The sequence below is a fragment of the Malus domestica genome, chromosome 10 (genome assembly GCF_042453785.1).
Source record: "Malus domestica chromosome 10, GDT2T_hap1".
In the NCBI taxonomy this organism is placed as follows: domain Eukaryota; kingdom Viridiplantae; phylum Streptophyta; class Magnoliopsida; order Rosales; family Rosaceae; genus Malus; species Malus domestica.
Window position 1 is genome coordinate 474,275 of NC_091670.1, and position 21,414 is coordinate 495,688.

Sequence of the window (21,414 nt, forward strand, 5' to 3'; positions counted from 1 at the left end):
ATAATTAAAAGGTAGAAAAAACATAACATACCTACAAGCAAGGCAAGACACATTAATCTGTGACAGGTTGATTATAAAAAAAGAATATGTCATATAGGTAGATAAATATAATTAACATGTGATATAAGTTGATTATAAAAATTAAAAGTAAAATCTATAAATGGAGTTTAAAGCAGGAAGAAGAATGAGAAATAACAAAAAGATAAATAAAAAGAAATAAGCAAAGAGATAATTGGGAAGAAATTTGATTTTTATAATAAATCTTATCATTGAACAGATAACTATTGATAATTAAATAATTAAATATAATAAATTGAACTTATTTTAATAAACTGGACTATTCCTACTATTGGCTCAAAAAATTGGACTTATATCAAGTTTTCCTTTTTTTAATTAAAATTTAAATTATTTTGTCTTTTTATTATTAAAGGTTAAGAATTTTTTATTAAAATTTAAGTTTTTTTATTAAATAAAATTATCACGTGACTCTGAACCCAATCGGAAAATAACCCAAGTTACAAAGACGTGACCCATCAACGCAAAAAAGATAAGAATATAAGGGAAAGTGAAAAGATTGCCTCTGCTAAGTTGTTGTCGAGTTGGGCACAGTGACCGCCAGCCGAGAAGGAAGAATACTGGGAGAATTAGGGTTTCAGAGAAGGAGCCGCAGACTCTTCTCACCACCTGATCGATCAATCGCGCGTCTTCCATTACTAAGGTAAGTCCCCCAATTTTCCAGATCGATTTTATCGAAACCCTAATTTTGTTTCTGGATTTTCTCTTCCTAACCCAAAAGAAAATATTGACGGTTTCTGCAAAATCCTAACAACTGTTTCAGCTCAATTTTTGTTTTTAATTTACCAATTTTTTTTATGTCTGATGATGGATGTTGGCGTGTCTTGATATGCAGGATTAATTCTTTGTTTCGTCGAAAAATGGGTAATTTGATACAAGAATCGCCAAGTTAGATGAAGGACTGGGGTAATACTGCTTGCTTTAATTCCATCCTAAGTATTCCTGTAAAATTTTGTGAGATGTGTTTGTGGGGTTTTTTTTTTTGTGTGTAATTTTTGTTTATCTTGTTATATTCTCTTGATAATTGTTATGTTTAGTATTTACCACCTAAGCTCTCTTGCCTAAACCTTTGAATAACAATTCATTTGCTATATTGGTATAAGTGGAGTTATTTTGTTTACAAAGCTGGCTTTTTTCGGTGCTTCAGAAGATGAGAAAGTTTCAGCTCTCCTTGCTAAGGACAAACCGATACATAAATGGGATGACAAAGATGTGGATGAAAATGATACTACGGAGTCATGGGAGGATTTAGATGAACCTGCTCCTCTGGTAAGATCAATAACGCAGTTGTCATCTTATTATTTTGTTGAGTTTCTGAAAGCAATTTTTTTCCTGCTCATCATTCAGAATCCCTGTCATAGGTTGATTGATGATTGTTCTTGTTTGAGTACTAGCTAATTGGCTGGGGAATGTTTCATGTATATTTATCTTTAAAATGACCACGAGCAACATTGTTTTTTCTTGTGATTTGAAAATCCAATTTTGTATCTTGCGGCAATATATGCATATAAATGGTGAAAGACACCAGGAGACGACTTTCTAATATTATACGGGATGTCTTTGATTGGTCACACCATATATTGTCACTTTGTACTGCATTTGTCTATGCAGAATAGTAGTCATATTACAAATAGTTCATTGAGCGCTAGTTCTCTTCCTTGCCCTTAATTGAAAAATGAAAATAGAGACTAGGTTTGAGAAAAAGGGTTCCACATTATTGTCAAGTTTGACCTCCTTTTTGCAACAACTTTGATTGATCTCAAATGATTGGATTTATTTCTGCTTTACTGTTGAAAGTGAGATTTACTAGTTTAGGCCATATCAAATGGTTTGTTATGACAATATTTTACTAACTGGTTGACCACTCAATTTAAATCTTGTGGATTCCATTAACCTATCACACTAACCTGCTTCACACAAAACCAAGCCCTTAAACGGTTCGAATCTTTCTCTTGAACTGACCAGATTTTCTGGTCTGCCCGCTACGGGCACAGAAATCCGACGAAGATCTCAACTTCCTTTTCACCAATGTAAAAAAAGAAAAACAGTGTGAAACTTTTTTCACTTTTTCTACTTTTTAGCGCTTACATGTAAATGCTATCAACCACCGGGTTCCTTGCAACGTAAATAGGTTATTGTTGTTGAGATGGGAGTGCAAGTCTCTAAAAAACCCTGTTTGAAAGTTTCACAAAAGCAACAACTTTCAAACTGAAATGTACTAATTTCGTTGTTCGGGTTTATAAACATAAAATTCAAAATCCAATGTGAGTAAAAAATCCATGCAATCTGGAGGTCATGAATCCTGAATTTTAAGCTTCACCTAAGTAGTGTCATTTCTAAAATTCCCAAGACAGTAAGAGGCTTACGAAAAAAATCACAACAATATACATTCTCACAACCATCCTCACCACCTTGCCACGGTCACCAATTCACCATGCCCCCATCGTATTACACCTCCATCATGCCTTGGAAGAGAGCAATTTCTCTATCATCAGTCCATTTTGTACCGTTTATAAGATCGATTTCGAAAAAGCTTATGACCACATCGATTGGAGATTCTTGGAAGAAGTATTATTGAGAAAGGGATTTGGGTATAGATGGAGAAAATGGGTGCTTGGTTGCCTATGTACAACTAATTTCTCAGTTCTGATCAATGGGAGACCTAGGGGAAAATTCAAAGCTTCAAGAGGATTGAGACAAGGTGACCCTCTGTCTCCGTTCTTGTTCACCCTAGTTGTAGACATGCTGAGCAGATTGATTGAGAAGGCTCAAGATAATCATTTAATCAAAGGGCTGCGTGTTGGGCAAGATAACGTGGAGATCTCTCATCTTCAATTTGCGGATGACACCATCTTCTTCTTGGCAGGGCATGAGGAGGCTTGGAACAATTTATTACATTTGCTGCATATTTTTGGCAAGGTTTCAGGTTTGAAGATTAACAAGGCAAAGTGTTCCTTGGTGGGAATTAATTCTTATAGCAAGAAAATTACAAGGCTTGCAAGTTCTTGGGGCTGTGAGGTGGGCAGTTGGCCAATGAGATACCTGGGTCTTCCCCTCGGCGGTAAGCCAAAATCTATTAAGTTCTGGGACCCGGTGGTAGAAAAGGTGGAATTGAGACTTCCAAGGTTGGAAGAAAGCTTTTTTATCTAGAGCCGGAAGATTAACATTGATCCAAGCTGTACTAGGATCCTTGCCCATATTCTACATGTCCCTGTTCAAAGCCCCATGCGGGGTCATTGGGATACTAGAAAAGCTAATGAATGGGTTCCTTTGGGAAGGGGTTGAGGAAGGAAAGAAGCTTCACTTAGTCAAGTGGGAGAAACTGTGTAAAAGCAAGGAGGAAGGTGGCCTTGGTCTAGGAAATTTGAGAGATTGGAATGCCGCCTTATTAGCCAAGTGGCTGTGGAGATTCTCGCTCGAATCAAACTCTCTTTGGCATAAGGTGATAAAGAGCAAGTACGGTTTGGTGGCAAATGGTTGGGATGCTAATTGTCCGAGTCGAGGCTCGAGCAGGTGTCCCTGGTCTGACATCTCGGCTAGTTCCCCTTCCTTTCTTCACTCTTGCAACTTCACGGTTGGTAACAGAGGGAGGCTAAGATTATGGGAGGACGGTTGGTTGGAGGGTGGACTGTTGAAGGAGCAATTCCCTACATTATTTTCGTTATCAAGGACAAAAAGCCAAAGTATTTGCAGTTTGGTGGTTTCTTCTTTACAGCCGGTTAGTTGGAATTTTGAGTTTAGGAGAAACCTAAGAGAGTCGGAGATTTTAGAGGTGGCTGGTTTACTGCAGAAGGTGGAGTCCGTACGGCTGTGCCATTCTAGAGAAGACAAGGAGAAGATGGAATTTATAAGGTTCTGGCCAGTTCACTTGCAAATCCTATTACTCTCTCCTTTGCAACAATGCAGATGTGCAACACTTTCCCCCTTTCTCTCAGATCTGGAAAGCAAAGGTGCCTCCAAAAGTCAAAATCCTTGTGTGGCTTCTGGCACTCGGGAAGGTTAATACTTGTGATCAAGTCCAAAGACGAATGCCTTTTGCCTGCTTCTCCCCCCATTGGTGCGCTTTGTGCAAGTCCGGGGAGGAGAGTGCCAACCATGTTTTCTTCCATTGTCCGTACAACATTCAACTTTGGTGGAAATTGCTCAAGGAAGCTGGAGCAAGTTGGGTCACCCCAAAGGGCTGTTTTGAGCTCCTAAGCACTAAGTTCGAAGCCCTAGGGAAAGGGAGGAAAGCCAAAACCTTGTGGGGATCTCTGTTGATGGCCCTCTTCTGGAACATTTGGTTGGAGCGTAATAAAAGAGTCTTTAAGGATTACAAGGGAGTGGGGGTAGAGGAGCTTTGGGATAGAGTAAGACATTGGGCAGCCCTTTGGGCTTTGGTTTCAGTGGAGTTTAGAGAGTACAATCTCTCTTCTATAGTTAGGGATTTGTTAGCAGCCGTTAATTGATTCGGTTTAGCTTTTCCTCTGTTCAATTAGTTTTCAGTAGGGGTCCTTGCTAGTTTTCTTCTAGCTCCAGGTGGATATCTTTTCCCCGTGGTTTTCTTTTCCTCTTTTGTAAATTCTTTCCATTTTATAAATTTCTTTCGTTTCCTTTCAAAAAAAAAAAAAAAAAACAGTAGCATGAGCACCTACTTCTTATACATCGTATTGGGATCGGGGCACTCTGCATTACAAATCTTGAGAGTTGAGATGAGCTGGGGTCTTACACTTCTTCAACATGTACCTAATGCAACCAATTTTGAATTGTATGAATGAGTTCGATATGTGCTTGTCTCATCTTCTCTAAGTGTAAGACCATGGCTCATCTCAGGACTTGAAACATGTATGTCTCTCCATATTTTTTTCGGCTAAAGGGTGAATTCATTACCAAGACAACATAATTACAAAGAAAGAGCCGCAGTTACAATAAGCACACAACTAATTTTTCTCGTCTCAGTCTATTACCTAAAGTCATAATTCTAGGACACTTTCATACATCTATTAAGTTTTCCGTCAGAACCTTCGTTAATGACTATGCGCCACGTGGACATTAAAAAATTTTAAAATTAAAAAATTAAAAATAATTAAAACTAAAAAACTAAAAACCCCATTTCCTTTCCCTTCTCTTCCTCCGCCCGAGCTACCCTCTTCTCTGAAACCCCATTTCTCCATTTCCCTTCCTACCTCCTTTGCAGAAAACCAACTGGGAACATGGACGATGTCAGCGTCGGACCGGATTTATCATTGCGTTCTCCACCTTGGTCCTGGAGCCCAACCCTCTCTCGCTCCGCTCCTCCCTTTCCTTCCCCGGTCACCTCGCCGATCTGGAATGCACCCACGAATCCATCTCCTCCTTCTCCACATCCTCCGCGGTAGTCGATAATCAGAGAGGCCCAAGAGCCCATTCTAGGTAATTTCACTCAATGCTAACTGGGTTTGTAATTGAACCCAAAAAGATCTCTGGTGGGTCCGAGTCCATTCCGAGTCAGACCTGACACGCAGCTCGTAGAACCCACAAAGAAGGAGAAGAAGTAGAGAGAGGCGGTGGAGGAAACCGGTAAGCACTCCATTGGCAGAGTCCTTTGACACTCTTTGTTCATAAAAAATCTCAGACAAATCCAGATACGAAACGACCCCATTTCCAAGATTTGGTTTTGGAAGAAAAACTCAAATCTTGAAAAAGTGTCATTAATAATTTGATTGCATATCTTAGGGGCGAGGGAGATATATAAGAACCAAAGTCACATGGGGAGGTGGGTAAGTGAAGGAGGATGATTACATCTCTTCGGCTTGATCTCAGAAACCCAGAAAGAGTTCCTTTTGGTTTAGCTTTTAGGATTTTTGTTTTTTTGTTTTTATAAATTTTTTGTAATATATATATGGGCCATATTAGAGGTCGCACTTGGTGCGATGGCAAATGCCTTCGCCCATGAGCGGTAGGTCTCGGGTTCGAGACTTGGGAGCAGCCTCTCTATAAATGGGGGTAAGGCTAGCCGACATTCACCTCTCCCAGACCCTGCTTAAAGCGGGAGCCTTGTGCACTGGGTACGACCTTTATATATGTGGGCCATATTGACACGTGGCGTCCATTCATTGTCCACGCATGCATCAATTCATCAGTTAACGAAAGTTATGATGGAAAACTTAACGGATGTATGAAAGTGTCCCAAAATTATGACTTTAGGTACTAGACTAGGACAAAAAAAAATTGATGTATGAAATGTTGACAACCAAAAAACTTTAGGATAGTAAACTGAGATTAACCCTTTTTACTAATTAAACCCTGAAAATCAAAATCTACCTTGTCTTTGAATGAAATTTCAATTCCTTTTTTGCAGGTGGATAGCTATCCAAAGTAAAGTTTAAAACTTTGAGCTGCAGTGTTTTGTCAATTTTCAAATTTTACTTTAATCTTATGAAGTCCATAAACCCTAAGAAATGAAATTCTTCCGTTCCGTGTTTAATCTGGTTCACATAATCAGTGACTTACTTGTTACTTGGTGGTAAGTGAAGCCTCCAATCATCCCGGCAAGTGCAACAAGGTCCACTAGTGGTAGCTAGATTTAAGCTAGAATATGGAGGAGATGTGGCAGATAGTCCACATCCCTGACAACCCCCCAATCCCTCCCGACCAACAACCTACCGTCGATGCAATTGCTTCACTTATAGACCCTTTATTTGCCAACACTCTCGTAAGGTAAGCTTGGTTTGCTTTACTGGCGGCTATGTAGCACTTGTTTAATTTCTTTCTTACTTTTGACGAAATTGATGTAATTGTGTAGGCGTTTGAACCAAATTGCACCGCTAGAAAATCTTCGGCACGTCAAGCGGGTGCACAAGAAATTTGTTCAAGGAGGTCTGTCTCTATCTCTTAAACCCTAAACCCATTTGTTAAATTTATTAAGATTATCAAAAAACTAAATTTGTGTGTGCTCGACTTTGTTCAAAAGGGTTATTGGTAGTGAATTGGAGATGTTCATTCGTTATCCAATGGAGAAGATTTTCTTTATTGCAATTAGTCAAAGAAAGCTACACCTCCCTAAGATGGGGTGTCCTGCCCTACGTCACCTCTAATATGCTTTCAAACATGTCTATCAAACCAAAATAATAATCAGCATGACAAAATTTTTTATGAATGTTTTCTAGCATATCAATAGGATTTTCGTTTCCTTTCAAAAAAAAAAAAAAAAAAGCATATCAATAGGATTTGTCTAACACTTGTGCATATTTCCAACTCTTGCTGGATATTCCCCTGATTTAGGGGGTTCAGGCAGCAAGTAAATGACGGCCAAGATGATATTTACCTGACATGGTTACCACATTGTTCTTACTATCTTATCTTTCGGGTACATCCAATTCGGTGTTGACTATCAGTTCACTATACAGGAAAAACTCAGTTGTCTGTGATATTATGTCTAGCTTCTCAAAATGGTAATCAGTTGGACAGCATTCAGAATGATGTACAGGAGCTGATGAATTCCTACCAGTTGAGTCCTTTTATCACAAAAGTGGGTCTTTCTCTTTTTATTTTAACAAGGTTTGACTTGGTACTTTTTTCTTCTTCTGAAAGTAATAATAGCAGAATAACAAATAATCTGAACATATGTACTGCCCATTCTTGTTATTATGATTCTTTTCTATCATGACGAAAATACATTATAAAGACTACTACTGTACTATTGGAATAATTATGGTTGTAGTTGTTTAAGTTGATTATCTTAAATGCTTCAGTATGTAAACTTAATGTTTCTCTTGTTAAAATATTGCACATTCAATAAATTGACATTACGAATTAAATAGCTCGTTGAAAAATACTATTAGTCATGAATCATCTATTATTTTGTTGCCAAGAAAGAATGAACCTCTTGTTTTCTTTCTTAAGTTTTGTTTTATGGAAGTTGGGCCTCTTGTTAATTTATGTTAGGATGGCTGCTTGATCACTTGAGGAACATTTTCTTTTCCTGTCAAGATGCTTAGTAAGAATTTGCTCTTGCTTGATCGTAGACTGGCAGTTAGTGGGCTTTGATGATGTAGGATCAAAGTGTTTTCCTAAGGGAGTCATAAGGTCATAAATCCGTGGATTTGAAATATGTTAATTACTACCATTTTTCTTCTTCTGTATAATCTTATATCTGAATGCAATCATTTTAATTGTGTTTTACTGAATCCAAGCTTGCCTTTGGACTTTGTCTTACTTAATACTTCACTTTCATGCTATTTATTTGGGCCTTGCCTTGTATATACAGTGATATGGATCCCTTTCTTTCACATAAACTTATGACCCCATTTTGGTTATTGAATTTCGATTTGTTTGAGCGTCTGTTATTATCTTCTGAAGGCCTACTCTTCTTCTGGTAGTCTCCAAACTTGCTTTTGTGTTTGTTTCCTTTACCATTAAACTAGACTATGGCCAACATCTAAAGCCACTCAATTTTAGGTCTGCAAGTATGCTGCATCATCAAAAGAAGAGTGGGAAGAACAATGCAAGCTATGGCCAACATCTTATCATCCCCCAACTTAGTAAGCTTCCACTCTTTTAATATTAAATGTAATCCAACTATGCTGGTTTACGTCAATGTTTTTTAGCACTTTTTTCCAGGAGTCTTTAGTTTTTATCTTTCTAAGATTGAGCTGAATAGGAGGTGAAAGATGTCTCAGTAACAATGAACACTAGTCCTAGATTTGTTCCTGAGCATAAATGATGGAGCAGGGTCATGTGATAGCTTCCCTTGATTAAAATCTAGGGTCATGAGGAGGTGAAAGTTGCCTTAATTATATATGAACAAAAATTTTCATCACAACTTATATGCACGAACTTGAAGCTATGCTAACACCAACAGGAAAACATTGGCAATTACTAGTATAAGGCATTATATTGGATGGTTACATAAAACTTCCTTTCTATCTGCACCTTTGCAGTTTAGGTTTGTTACTTGCTTTTTTCTTGGTGGCTCCTCCTTCTGCATTTCCGGAATACATATGTCAAATAATTATTTGTTTAACATTATTCTGACTCTTTTTGTGTTTGCCTGTGATCTTTTAAATACAGTAATATTGAAGGCATTACTGGATTCAGTCAAGAGGACTCACAGTCAGTATTCAGCTTCATGAAGTATGCCATTCAGTTGGCAAAGTCTGGTGATAATTTGGTAAAGTATTACTCTCACTCTTAACAGGATTGTGCTTTCATAAGTATTTAGGTCGTCCTTTCCTGATCAGCTTTCCAATATTCAAAATTACGCTAATACTTTGAAAGTATTCCTGAATGAACTGGAAGGGTTGGGGTGAAGTCAATTTTGTTATCTCTTGCAGTCTTATTATTTATTTATTTTTCAGCCAGCGTCCTGTTGTAGTCTTGTTAGTGCTTCTCAACATGCATGGATCAACATTAGTCTGAGGACAACAATAGTCTACTCTTTAGAAGATATTCACTTTTCCTTTTAAAAATAATGAGAAAAAAACTATCATAATCTTGATTGTTAGTTAATTCTGCTGTAGGAACTAAGTTCTATACGAAACTTGTTAAAGTTGATGTAAGGCTTATGACCTGATGTTGATTTATATTCTCAACACATCCCCTCATGTGGTTGGCCTGAGCGCAACATGTGGATTGGGTGATGTAGAGCATGTGTGACCATTCCGGTCTTAGCTTGTGGATGGATTGCCTGCTATGATATCATGTGAAAGTTAAGGCATCCAACCCAAAATCAAATGGCAATGGGTGGAGAGTTCAAGGAGTTCATTTTGTGCAATGCAATGCAAGGCCTCATTTTTTGCATACCACTGAGCCTATGCTTGGTGCTTGCTATATAACTGTTCTCCTTTACTCTATCTGCAGGAAGTCAACGCTGCAGTTATAGTGGATCCTTCAGTTAAACAGGTTATTGCGAAAGCATGTGATCAAACTTGTTCTTGCTATAATCCAAAAAACGAGATCACCCTTGAAACCAGCTGCAGTGAAAAGCTGGAAACTTCTGTTTGCCATGGCATTTCAGGTGGTGCATTGAGCTGTAAAGAGCATTCAAACGGCTTTCCAGCTAAATCAGAACATTTGTACACCGGTGTTTCTTGTTTATGTCCTTGGGGATGGGCTGAGCAAGAATCAGACATGAGTTTGCGTTATTGCCACCCTTTACGCCACGCTTCCATTGTTGCTATTGAGTCTTCTGCTGCCAGGGACAGGCTTCTTTTCCCCAGTTCGGGAAAAACGCAAGATAATAAGTCATTTGAAATGGACCACATGCAGTCTTGTTCAGCAGCCTCTCCGGCAAAGAGACAAAAGACCAACTCCACAAATGTGAGTTGTTTCTTTCTTCTTCACAATATATTTTCTCATTTCCCTGATATATGCTACTTCACAGTTGAAGTTGTTGGGGCTGGCTTGTGTTCAAGTTTTTATACTTAATAGTCGTCTTATCACAGATTCAGGTTAATTATGGTGAAGACAATCTGGACTTGAATGGTGAAGGTTGCAGCAGATCGCTATCAGCAAGGCCTTATCTATGCACAGGTTTTGACATGTACCTTGTGTGGGAGCCGTGCATAATGTAAGTTGTTGAAACCAACCAAGCTCTGAGTTTAGATTTTTTTTCTATTATGGTTCAGTAATGATAATAATGGTGTTGTGATTGTGAATTGTATATGAAGGTGTGCAATGGCACTTGTGCATCAGAGGATCAGGCGGATATTCTTTGCATATCCAAACCCAAAAGCAGGAGCATTGGGGAGTGTCCACAGACTACAAGGCCAAAGAAGCTTGAATCATCACTATGCTGTTTTCAGGGTCTTAGTAGGGACGGACATTTGAAGGTTCAATTCCCCCGCTTTAGCACTTCACTCTCAGCATCAAGCCATCTTTAAGCAACTCGGGGAGTTTGTGTCGTATATCTTGTTGGATTGCATACGACTGTCCCAGCCTGTGGTCGTTGGCGGAATATGATGCAATATAGTCAAAAGGCGGGAGAGGGGCCCGTGCTGCCCTTTCAGCCCAGCATACGTCACTTTCCGCAGATGATGTTCCTTAAGGTAGGTCTCCTACGAATCTGGCTTCCCAAAGACGAAACTCTCGGGCGGGAACTCCAAGCCCTAAATTCTGGATTGGATTGGATTGGATTGGATGGGGGCTCTTATCTTTTTCTTTTATTGAAAATATGAATTTCATTCCATGAAGAAGAAGAGCATACAGCTGATGGAGGCTCTTAAGTATTCAATTTATAGTTTGATGGGATGGTGAAACATTACATTCCCGCTCTAGTCTCCATTTTAAATTAACATTTCCCTTAGAATTTATTCCTATTAGAGATGCCGCGTCTCAATATTTCAAGCAAATGTTACCCTTAAAACGGTTTGCTCAAATGGTCGTCCATGCCAGAATGCTTCATTGCATGATATGGTACACAAAGCACAGAAATGACCTAATCCTCATTGATCCCAAATCCTTTTGAAATGCAATTGAGGAATCTGCTCCGGCTTGGTTATTGGAATCCAAATTAGCTGATTCGAAACTGACTCCTCTCTCCGTAGATTTCCTCGGTTTCTCCAACTCAATCTCTCATTGCAATAACATGCTCTTTAGCCTTCTTTTTATCTTGCTTGCTGGACTTCCCCAGCGGAGGGGCTTTTGTAGAATTGGCAACTTCAATTTGTCCCTTCGCACTACTTGCAATTACCACTCTGAGAAAGAGTCTCCAAGGAGGTGATCGAGCGGTGGATAACAGGAACAAGCTCTTCTTGTATGCCAACAGAGCTCAATACTCGACAAACTTACCCTTGAACCCTTCCTTTCCTGGCCACCTTGTTGAATTCGTCTCTCAAATGCTCTAAAAACTGAAAACCCCGGTATTCCCCAAACTATCATCAACAATTGTGAAATAAACATACCCATCTTCAATTAAGACAAGTCCTTTTACCCACCGTCTCAAAATACCACCTATGAAAAGGAGGACTCTTTTCCAAACACAAAGTAGCCAAGTTCCCATTTTCACAATCTCCGCCATTATACACTAGAGGATGGGTAAGGAATTTATTTATGTTTCCTAGTTTGGTTGTAACTCTCTCTTTAATATTCCTTGTATCACAAGGAGAATAGTTGTGTATATATACATTTCCAGTATTGGGAGAAGAATAACAAGAACGAACAATAAAACCTTAAACGTTGTAGTTTTATCTTTGGCATCAGAGCAGATTTTGGCCTGTCTTTTTTCCCTAGATACCAACCTTTGGTGGCTCAACGAAAATTCCGAAAATACAAACCGGTGTGGCCTCGAAGCAAGAGACCCATACTCGGCAAAACCTTAGAAGCAAACAATTTAAAAACTAAAGCTGCTGCATCAATTTGCTGCAAACCTTAGAAACCAACAATTGGAAAACCACAACCGCAGCGTCAGTTTGCTGCTTCAATGGCTGACAGCCAAGCCATGCTCCTCTTCGAGGGTTCGATGTCTGCCGCAAATGGGCTGACCACAGGAAAGACAGGACGTGGGCTGGTTACTTCCGAAGCCCCAAATATAACCAACAATCCAGCAGGTGCTGGCGTCAGCAAAAGGGCTGGAGCAGGCCCGCTTGGCCCACCAGCATGGACAGACCGTGGGGATGTTTTTCACCCAGATAACCTTGGCCTGCAGCTATCACTTTTTAATTTGATTGCTTCAAGTGAGCAATCCAAAGACCTAGGTAACATAGGCATGGCTTTAATTGTATCTGTTGAGCATGATATGGCTTTAATTGTATCCAGGAGCCGCTGATCATTAACTTACGATCATACTCTTTTTAACTCCATGACACCACCTCCATGAAACAATACTATTACTACCAACAGAGGTGTTGCCCCGGTTACAGGGGCAGATTCAATAGCGCTCACTCCTACTGTAATGCCTTGAAAATTTAAAATATATGAATATGTGGAGAAAATGGAAAATAAATATATTTATTGTTATGAATTTCGAATGGGAAAATGTGAAATTCCGCTTCCGGATTTTATTATTATTTATGTCGTATAATTTTTTGTTAAGTAGAAAATAACGAAAATGCCCCTAGTTGATTAACGTAATTATACGAGGACGTATTTTTATCCTCATATATTTTATCGTATTTCTTTGCATCTTTGGATAGAGCTCGATCTAGCGAATGCGTAGGCGTAAACCGTTTGTAAAACGGAGTTATAACGAAAGAGTTATAAACGAACGAAGGTAAGGGCAAAATAGTCATTTGGCTAGGAATTTGGAGTGCTTCAGATTTGTGGGAGCCTTGTTTTGGTAAAAGGAGGCCACGTCAGTGGTTGAAGGGAAAAAAATAGAGGAAAGAATTTTTTTTTTTAAAAAGAAGAGGAGTTTCAGGAGAAAATGAGGAGGAAAATGAGGAGGGGCTCGGCGAATGGGGAGAGGAGAGAAAGGGAAGGCCCAATCAGAAAAGGGGGAAGGAGGGAATGGAAGAGAGGGAGAGCAACAAGGGATCATAGATCCCTTCCCAGTTCCTTGCGACCCGATCCACTGATGGGTGATACCCGATGGATTCCGACGGCTCCTCCGGCCAAATTCTGACGATTAAAGTCGAGCCACCACCTGGAAATCACTCCACGACCTTCCCTCAACCCATTCCACCCTAAAATTGGTAAAATTTGGACTTGAAATGGTGAAGAACAGTCGGTTGGTGCGACGGGTTCGTGCAAAGATTTATCAAATTATGAAACGTTTTCCTCCAATTACCACCACCATTAGACTCCCCTTGAGGCATAGAACAAATCCCATAGATTGGTTGGGGCGTCGGAGCTGTTTTGGAGTTGAATCAAGTACACCCAAATTCAAGGGTTTCCAGCGGTTCGAGGGCGATTTGAGGTGTTTTCCGGCCGAATTGGACTTTGGCCCAGGTATGAAAATTGTTCCTCTCATTGAACTCTACTTGCCTATAAAATTTGGAAATTTTTGGAAATAGTTGAATTTTCCGGCTAGTCGGGGCAGTCGACCACCACCTGCGGTGGTGCGTGGCCAGTGGGCCGCCGATGCTATTTTAAGCTAAATTGATATCTTGATCTCAGATTTGACACCCGTAGTATGTGATTTGATTATTGTGAGCCTAGTTTCATTAAGGTGCATTACTTGATTATTATTTGATTTGACGATCTGACCGTTGGATCGTCACCAAACTCTAATGCATTATAGAACGTAATATTTAAGGATATTAGGAACTGACAAATGAGAAATCCGATGATAGATCTTTCCGAATTGGATTTCTAAGTTTGTAAAATAAATTGTTGACCGCCACCTAATCCTAGTAATTGGCGGAGATCTAACCTTTGGATCGCGATGAGAATTTAGTATGTCGTTCTATAAGCATAATGTGGACTATAGGAAGTTATAGATCTGAAATCCGATGGCCGGATCTTCCGGATCGAATTACGTAGGGTTTTGGACCCTACCGTTGATCGAGAGTTGACTTTTGGTCAACATGGCTTGTAACGTTCTGAATATTAAATTTAGTACTACGGGATACTAAGTGAAGTCTTGTGGGCCTACATTGGTTAGAGAGTGGCTCGAATATATGTGATATGGTTATTACCTTGATTTCTTATATCGTTTGTGAATATGAAATGGTTATATAAATGTGATTTCCATTTAAATGTGATTTTTTTTATATATATTTAGCCATGAAATGATCGAATTTGATTTATGGTGGATAATAGAATTAATTAACCATGATTTTATTTTGGGCCTATCACTCACTGTGAATAGTTTGCATACAAAATTTTTTAGGCGTTATAGTACCCATTTGGTGTGATTCAATTGTGAAAGCTAATGTTGAATATTTCCGTTACTATAATATTTTTAGAAACGGATAAAAGAATGAATGGTGAACTACGAAGGGTTTGGTCCCGCTCAAAGGTACGTAGGCTGACATACCCCGTCACGTGAGGGTGACGTAGCCATGTGGATAGTGTGGAAGCAATAAAGATAAGAATTATACGAATAAATAAAAACCGAAAGCTACTAATGTGCACTAATACACAGGAAGTGCTAAGAGTGAGATACAAGTGTAAATACTCCTAATCAGAGCATAGAAAGTCTAGGTGAAGTCCAGTAGGACAAGTACTACTTATACAGTACCAGAAGATGTCCTACAATTATTTTATCATGTCAGAACCGCCGAAACCCTCGTACGCCACCGACAACAAGTCTACCTAAAACCTGGAGGGGCGTAAAACAGAAAACGTGAGTGGGCAAAAACAAATGTTTTCAAATGCATTTCATTTCTCAAAGTTCTAACCCCTCGCTGTAAAACATGTATAATTTTTCCCAGAAATAGAATATAAACACATGCATAGATATACATGTAAATATCTCAATTCAATTCATGCTTCACATAATCATATTCATGAGTATGCCATGCCAAAACATAAAATAGGATAAGTAATTCAGGCGAGCATAAATTTATGGAAAAAAACATATTAGCCGAAACCCCTGCATAAGTCTGTACGGCTGAATTCATAGCTGATTATTCCATCTAGCCGGAGTCACTACAATGACCTATACGACACTACACTGCACATAAGTTGAAACCACTAAAAGGGTCTGTACGAAAAGACTAGGTGTAATATAATTATGCTCAATATTACGCTCTCATGATAGATGGGCGATAAATCGCTAGTCACCTACGAGTCGGAACCACCTATAGTGGTCTGTACGACAAGATTGTGCACCTAAATTGGATCCAACGTGAGCATATGGTGCAGGAGGTGACATTATAAATAGGCATGTGCCATATCTCTGGCTAAATCACAATCACCCTAGGTGCAGGTTTATGAGCTCTATGTTTCTCAATTCATCACAACCGTTATTCACATTCACAATTCATAAACTCACCTGGAACTTACCTGAGCGTCCACAACATCACAATTATATATATATATATATATATATATATATATATATATTGTTTGTACCATACTTGACCAATCCCGAAACTACCGAGCACCGGCCAACGCTATACTGTCAAGGACCCAGAAGAGTTCCCCTCCGACCAGGAGGCCAATCACTACTCGACACGTGTCAAGATTAGAAGCCAATCAGAGCGCAGCACGTGTCAACATCAAGAACCAATCATAACATGACACATGTCAATGTGACAAAGCTACAAGTTTTTCTATAAATAGGGGTCATTCCCCCACAATATTGCCTAATGCCATTTTGTGTTAAATCATTCACAAGAACTCACTAAATTGAGAGCTTGATCCTTTGTACTTGTGTAAGCCCTTCACTACTAATAAGAACTCCTCTACTCCGTGGACGTAGCCAATCTGGGTGAACCACGTACATCCTGTGTTTGCTTCTCTGTCTCTATTCATTTACGTACTTATCCTCACTAGTGACCGAAGCAACCAAGCGAAGGTCACAAAACCTGACACTTTCTGTTGTACCAAAGTCTTCGCTGATTTTGTGCATCAACATATATATATATGCAAACATCATATGCATATTGTAAATGTAAATCATTTGGCATGGCAATTTAAATCATAACTCATTTAAATGCATTTTCTGGGAAAATATCAAGTATATAAATATATACTGAAAACCAAAAGCCCACTCACTGGTATGTCGAAGGGTCGTAGCCCTCGAGTCGCCCTTGACTGCGCTCGTCTTCGGGATAAGTCTCACTATATGCGAAGTAACTGAATAAACGTTAATTTAAAGCACATAGACAAAACTAGCTAATAACTTCTCATACAATGCTCAAATGGGGTGTTTGAATATACCAACATGATCTACATAACTCCACGAACATCCCCATATTTTTAGAATAATTTTCTGACCATCCACGCGCCGCCACGCGTCGGTCAAGGCACGGCAACACGAGCGACCACGCGCAGGGAACCCTAACGGAAACCCTAACTGCCGTTAGGAATATTCCGTGGAATGTTTTTTTAAATAGTAATGGAATCCGTTAAACTAACCAACGCCGTTAGGAATATTCCGTCAAAGTTGACGGAATATTCCATCATCCCCTACCTCAAAACTCTGGCGACCGTCGCCAGCGCCGGAAACTGGGAAATTCTTTAAACATTTATATCTTTCTCGTTTTTCATCCAAAACTCATGAAACTTGAACCAATTTGAAGCTTAGGACGAATAGAACACAACCATACCTTTTAAAATCTCTAAAACCCACAGGCTTCGCCGGAAAACTCCTCGACACTCCAGCCAAACCTGCAACTCATCGAATCTCACTATTCCGACATCCAAAATCTTCCAACGAACCACTCCTAACCTCGTGAGGACCTCCTTAAGCTACCTATAAGCTTGAAATCCCCAAAAACATGAGATTTTACGATTGCATGAATAGTACCTTAATCGAAGTTCGAGAGAAACTAGGGTTTTCGAAGGAATTCTTACCTAAAAATGGTACCATTCAACTCATATGAACCTCAGGGACACGATGGTGTACTTTAAACCCTCGATCTGTAAACTTTCCACTGGTTTTGTTGATGGTCCGTACATGAGGGAATGAGAGAGAGTGAGTCCGAGGGTGACACGCCCCGACCCTGATATTCCTTGAAATACCAGGATAGACATGTGTTGGCCGACACCCGAGGGTGACGAAAGCCATTAATTGATACAAAAGCTAAGAATAAGAAATAAATAAGGGTTATGAATTTAAAAACAATGAGTTAAAAGTTTTAGGAACGTGCTCAGAGCATACAACTAAACCTAATCACTAAAAAGAATTAAGATAAAATTTAATGAATAAAGGAGTGGGTCCTACATCGAGAGGATCCAAAGATGCTGCTGCGGAAATGTCTTGACGCCGGGATTAGGTGCCTTGATTCTAAGTCCTGAATGGGGGCGCAAAACAAAGGTGAGTGGACCAAGTTTATATATATAATAATAAAACAGTTATCAAGATACTAACCCCCAAAGTTTATATAATGAAAACTATTAGCATAATAAGTATTAGGTTTTAATAAAAATCCTAGCATGCCAAAAATATTTCAAAAGCCATGTATCGCGGAAAAGCATCGCGAAAATCAAAACAGCAAACGTCTCATAAATCGTCTCGTAAACGCGGTGTGCTGCTAGTAAGATCACCGAATAAATATAACTCCCGGCCCAATGCCTGCACCTAAGTCTCTGCGCCCGTAGCCAGAGATAACTACCACCCGGCCCAATGCCTCATCATGTCCCTCAGCCCGTAGCTAGGGATTATTTCTTCCAGCCTAAATGCCAACACCAGATCCTCGCCCCAGGCGGCATAGTGTCCACTAGGTACACACAAAATGTTACGCCTCTCGTAAATAACCACTTCATAGCATAGGTTACCGATCATCGTCTACACTATAAAGAGAGGTTCAAAAACATGTTCTAGCATCCTATCGTCATTTATCAGATAGTCTACCAGTTCATGGTTTTTATAAAAAATACGATATATTAAAATATAGCTCAAAATAGGCTAACAATTATTTCCTTACCAAAACACGAGACGATAATCAATATCTTAAATCATCAGGCTTCACATAAATCAAATCATAAATTCGTAGGCATGTTAATTATTTATGCAATTAAACTATCAAATCATGTAATTTTAGAAGGGGTCCACTCACAGTACTTAGTTGCCAAAAGCTGCGCCACTAGTGAAGACGAAAACGTCACAATAATTGTCCCTAAGCACATAAAGAGTCCAATAAATAAAACTATATAATAGAAATTGAATTTGGGAAAACGGACATTGGAAACGAATTCAGAACGTCGAATTACCCTAAGAAGGGTCCCGGACGAAAACCCGAAAAGTCAACCCTAAAGTCAACGTTGACCGGGGATCAACGGTCAAATTAGGTCTAACGGGTTTTAGGCTTGAAATCCGAATTAGGGTTTAGTGTTTAAATAGGATTAGGATCTATTGGGTTTTGGAATTCTAAGGCTTTTGGGTTAAAAGGGTTTAGGGTGAAGAAATGAGGTTTGGGCCTAAGCCCAAACACACATATACACCACAAACACACATACACATTCACGGCATGCACATGCATGCAAGCATGCATATACACACACGTACACATGCACTAACTCACACACACACACACACACCCTAAAACACACACACACACACGGGCCCTAAGGCCTCACAAAACAAACAGGGCTTTAAGCCCCTTGAATTAAACCGGCCCAAGGCCATTTTAAAATAAGGCCCAAAACCTTTAGGGGTTTTAAAAACAAAAGAACAAAATTAAAAAAAACTAAAGGGGGCTGGGGGTTTAACGGGCTTAAAGCCCAAGGGGAAAGGAAAGGGAAGGCCGGCTGGCCTGGTTTTGCCGAGAGAGAGAAGGTCGGAGCTGCTACAGCTCTGGTCACCGGAAAACATGGGTTCTAGACCCTGATCTAGGTATAAACATGAAGAACAAAGAGAGAGAAAGAGGTTTCTACCTTCCAAAAACCATGACTCGGTCGGAGGTGACCGGAAAAAAGCTCCCAAAGTCCACGATTCGCCGGAAAATGGGTGTGCTCACCCACAATGATTTCCAAAGCAAAACCTACGTAAAAATGGAATGTTCAAGCTTCTAAATCACAACCAAGCATTATGCTAGGTACGAGAATGAGGGATTCGAGACTTACCCCAAAGGAAAAGGAAAGAAGTTCGCCGGAGCTTTGCTCCGTCGTCGATCTCAGAGAGAGAGAGTCCTGGACTTATGGCGAGCCTCTCCTAAGGGTGATATGGTCTTCGTGTGTCCAGGGGGAGAGAGATGCGAGAGGTTGAGGGAGAGAGGTTCGGGAGAGTTGAGAAGGACAGAGTACAGAGAGAGACAGGAAGAGGAGAGAAGTCTCGGGGGCCAGAAAGAAAGAAAAGAGAGGGAGATCGAGGAAACATAAAAATAAAACAAGGTGGGCCCCACGGGCTCACCAATTAAGGACTAAACCAATTTTAAAATATAAAAAAAAGGTTGGGGTGTTTCAGAGGGAGAGAGAGCACGGGAGAGAAGAGAGACGAAGGGTTTGTGTGTGTGTGAGTGGTCCACATGGTCACCAACCAAAACCACAAAACAAATTTCTAATTTTGTTCCAAAAATTAAGGAAATTGCAAGTTTGGGCCACCATTTACATGCATAACACACCACAACGCTCACGTCCAAAGGTAAAATAGTCAACTCACATCACCGATAATTTATTTCGGGACAGGCTGTGACATAGGCAGTCTAACATGGGTTAGATGCAGCCCTAAATAATCGAGAAAGAAATCTTTTGGTGAGAAGTTGTTTTAATATAAGAAATTTGGGGATTAAATTGATAATTTAATCGTATGTTTTGATAATTAAAATATGGATATAGTTTTGTGAGGAATTAAGGAATTGAAATAAAGAATCGTGACTAATGGTAGTAAATTAAACAAGAGTTTAAATTGGGCCTATCATCAGAATTATTCCAGAAAATAAGTATTTCGGGGCGGGGCGTTATACCTACGCTCTCTTTTTTGCAGAACTGCTTACTTGTTCCCACACTTTCTAGCCACTTATTATATGTGGGGCAAGTAATCGAGCAATTAGACAGTGTGGTGCTAATGTTTCCGTCTTTCTATGTACTTCAAGATATCCAGACTCAGACGATCATTGAGCGTGGTACTAAGAGGAGGGGTTGTACTATGTTGACAATGTTGCATAAGGCTAGGTTCATCAAGTTCGAATTTGTGATAATGGTAAGGTGAAGACTATTCAATTATGGCACCGTCGCCTATGTCATGCCTCCTTTGGTTACTGATTTGCAAAATTTACTTCCGTCATTATTTAATAATATCCTGAATTCTTCTCTAAAGTGCAATGTATGCACATTAGCTAAAAGTCATCGAGCTTCATATCCTCAGAGTTTTAACAAAAGAACAATTCCTTTTGAGTTGGTTCACTCTGATGTATAGGGGCCATCTCCAGTTACTACTCAGCATGGTGTGTGTTGATTTGTAACATTTGTTGATACTTAATATTCAATACTCGCTGCCTATTTAAGTGTTTTAGTCTGACGACGGTGGTGAGTATCTTAATAAAAAAAATTCACAGAAAAAAAAATCTCCATGACACTACATGCCCTCAGACACCACAACAAAATGGAGTTGTTGAACGGAAAAATCGGCACATACTTGAGATTAACCGTTCCATTCTGATTAGTAGCTGATCATGTTTTGCTCTCCTCCAATCTTCATCTTGAAACACAGGTTCTTGGTTGTGTGGCATACATCCATCTTCACAAAAATCAATAAAGCAAACTTGATCCATGTGCAGTGCAGTGTGTGTTTCTTGGCTTTAGTTCACAACAAAAAAATTTTGATGTTATCATCCATCCACTCAACATACATACATCACTATGGATGTTACATTCTCTAAAGACGAATTATTT

General features: G+C 39.5%; 1 protein-coding gene and 1 pseudogene across 8 annotated transcripts; one reads left to right on the forward strand and one right to left on the reverse strand.

Moving 5' to 3' along the window:
* The first annotated feature begins 500 nt into the window (after positions 1 to 500).
* LOC103444520 (tRNA-specific adenosine deaminase TAD3) lies at positions 501 to 11,398 on the forward strand. 8 transcript variants are annotated; one of them, XM_008383462.4, is made up of 12 exons: positions 550 to 718; positions 911 to 981; positions 1,223 to 1,344; positions 6,395 to 6,411; positions 6,539 to 6,753; positions 6,839 to 6,912; positions 7,443 to 7,564; positions 8,494 to 8,576; positions 9,106 to 9,205; positions 9,895 to 10,353; positions 10,479 to 10,603; positions 10,704 to 11,398. In XM_008383462.4, the coding sequence occupies exons 5-12, from the start codon at positions 6,632 to 6,634 to the stop codon at positions 10,861 to 10,863; spliced, it is 1,245 nt and encodes a 414-aa protein (XP_008381684.2). In that variant the 5' UTR covers positions 550 to 718; positions 911 to 981; positions 1,223 to 1,344; positions 6,395 to 6,411; positions 6,539 to 6,631; the 3' UTR covers positions 10,864 to 11,398. The 8 variants fall into 8 exon arrangements, with proteins under 8 accessions (XP_008381689.2, XP_070661864.1, XP_070661862.1 ...); XM_008383463.4 differs by having other exon boundaries at positions 6,570 to 6,753; XM_070805761.1 differs by lacking the exon at positions 6,395 to 6,411 and having other exon boundaries at positions 536 to 718; positions 1,223 to 1,361.
* A 35-nt stretch (positions 11,399 to 11,433) lies between these two features.
* Positions 11,434 to 12,336, reverse strand: LOC114827245 (phytolongin Phyl1.1-like; annotated as a pseudogene).
* Between the last annotated feature and the right edge of the window lie 9,078 nt (positions 12,337 to 21,414).

What these genes read in the sequence shown, in the direction of transcription:
- LOC103444520 (XM_070805761.1), top strand. Translation starts at nt 6,632, where the DNA reads ATGGAGGAGATGTGGCAGATAGTCCACATCCCTGACAACCCCCCAATC. An exon ending in TGAGTCCTTTTATCACAAAA is followed by an intron (nt 7,565 to 8,493) that starts GTGGGTCTTTCT and finishes ACTCAATTTTAG; the next exon opens with GTCTGCAAGTATGCTGCATC. An exon ending in TCTTATCATCCCCCAACTTA is followed by an intron (nt 8,577 to 9,105) that starts GTAAGCTTCCAC and finishes TTTTAAATACAG; the next exon opens with TAATATTGAAGGCATTACTG.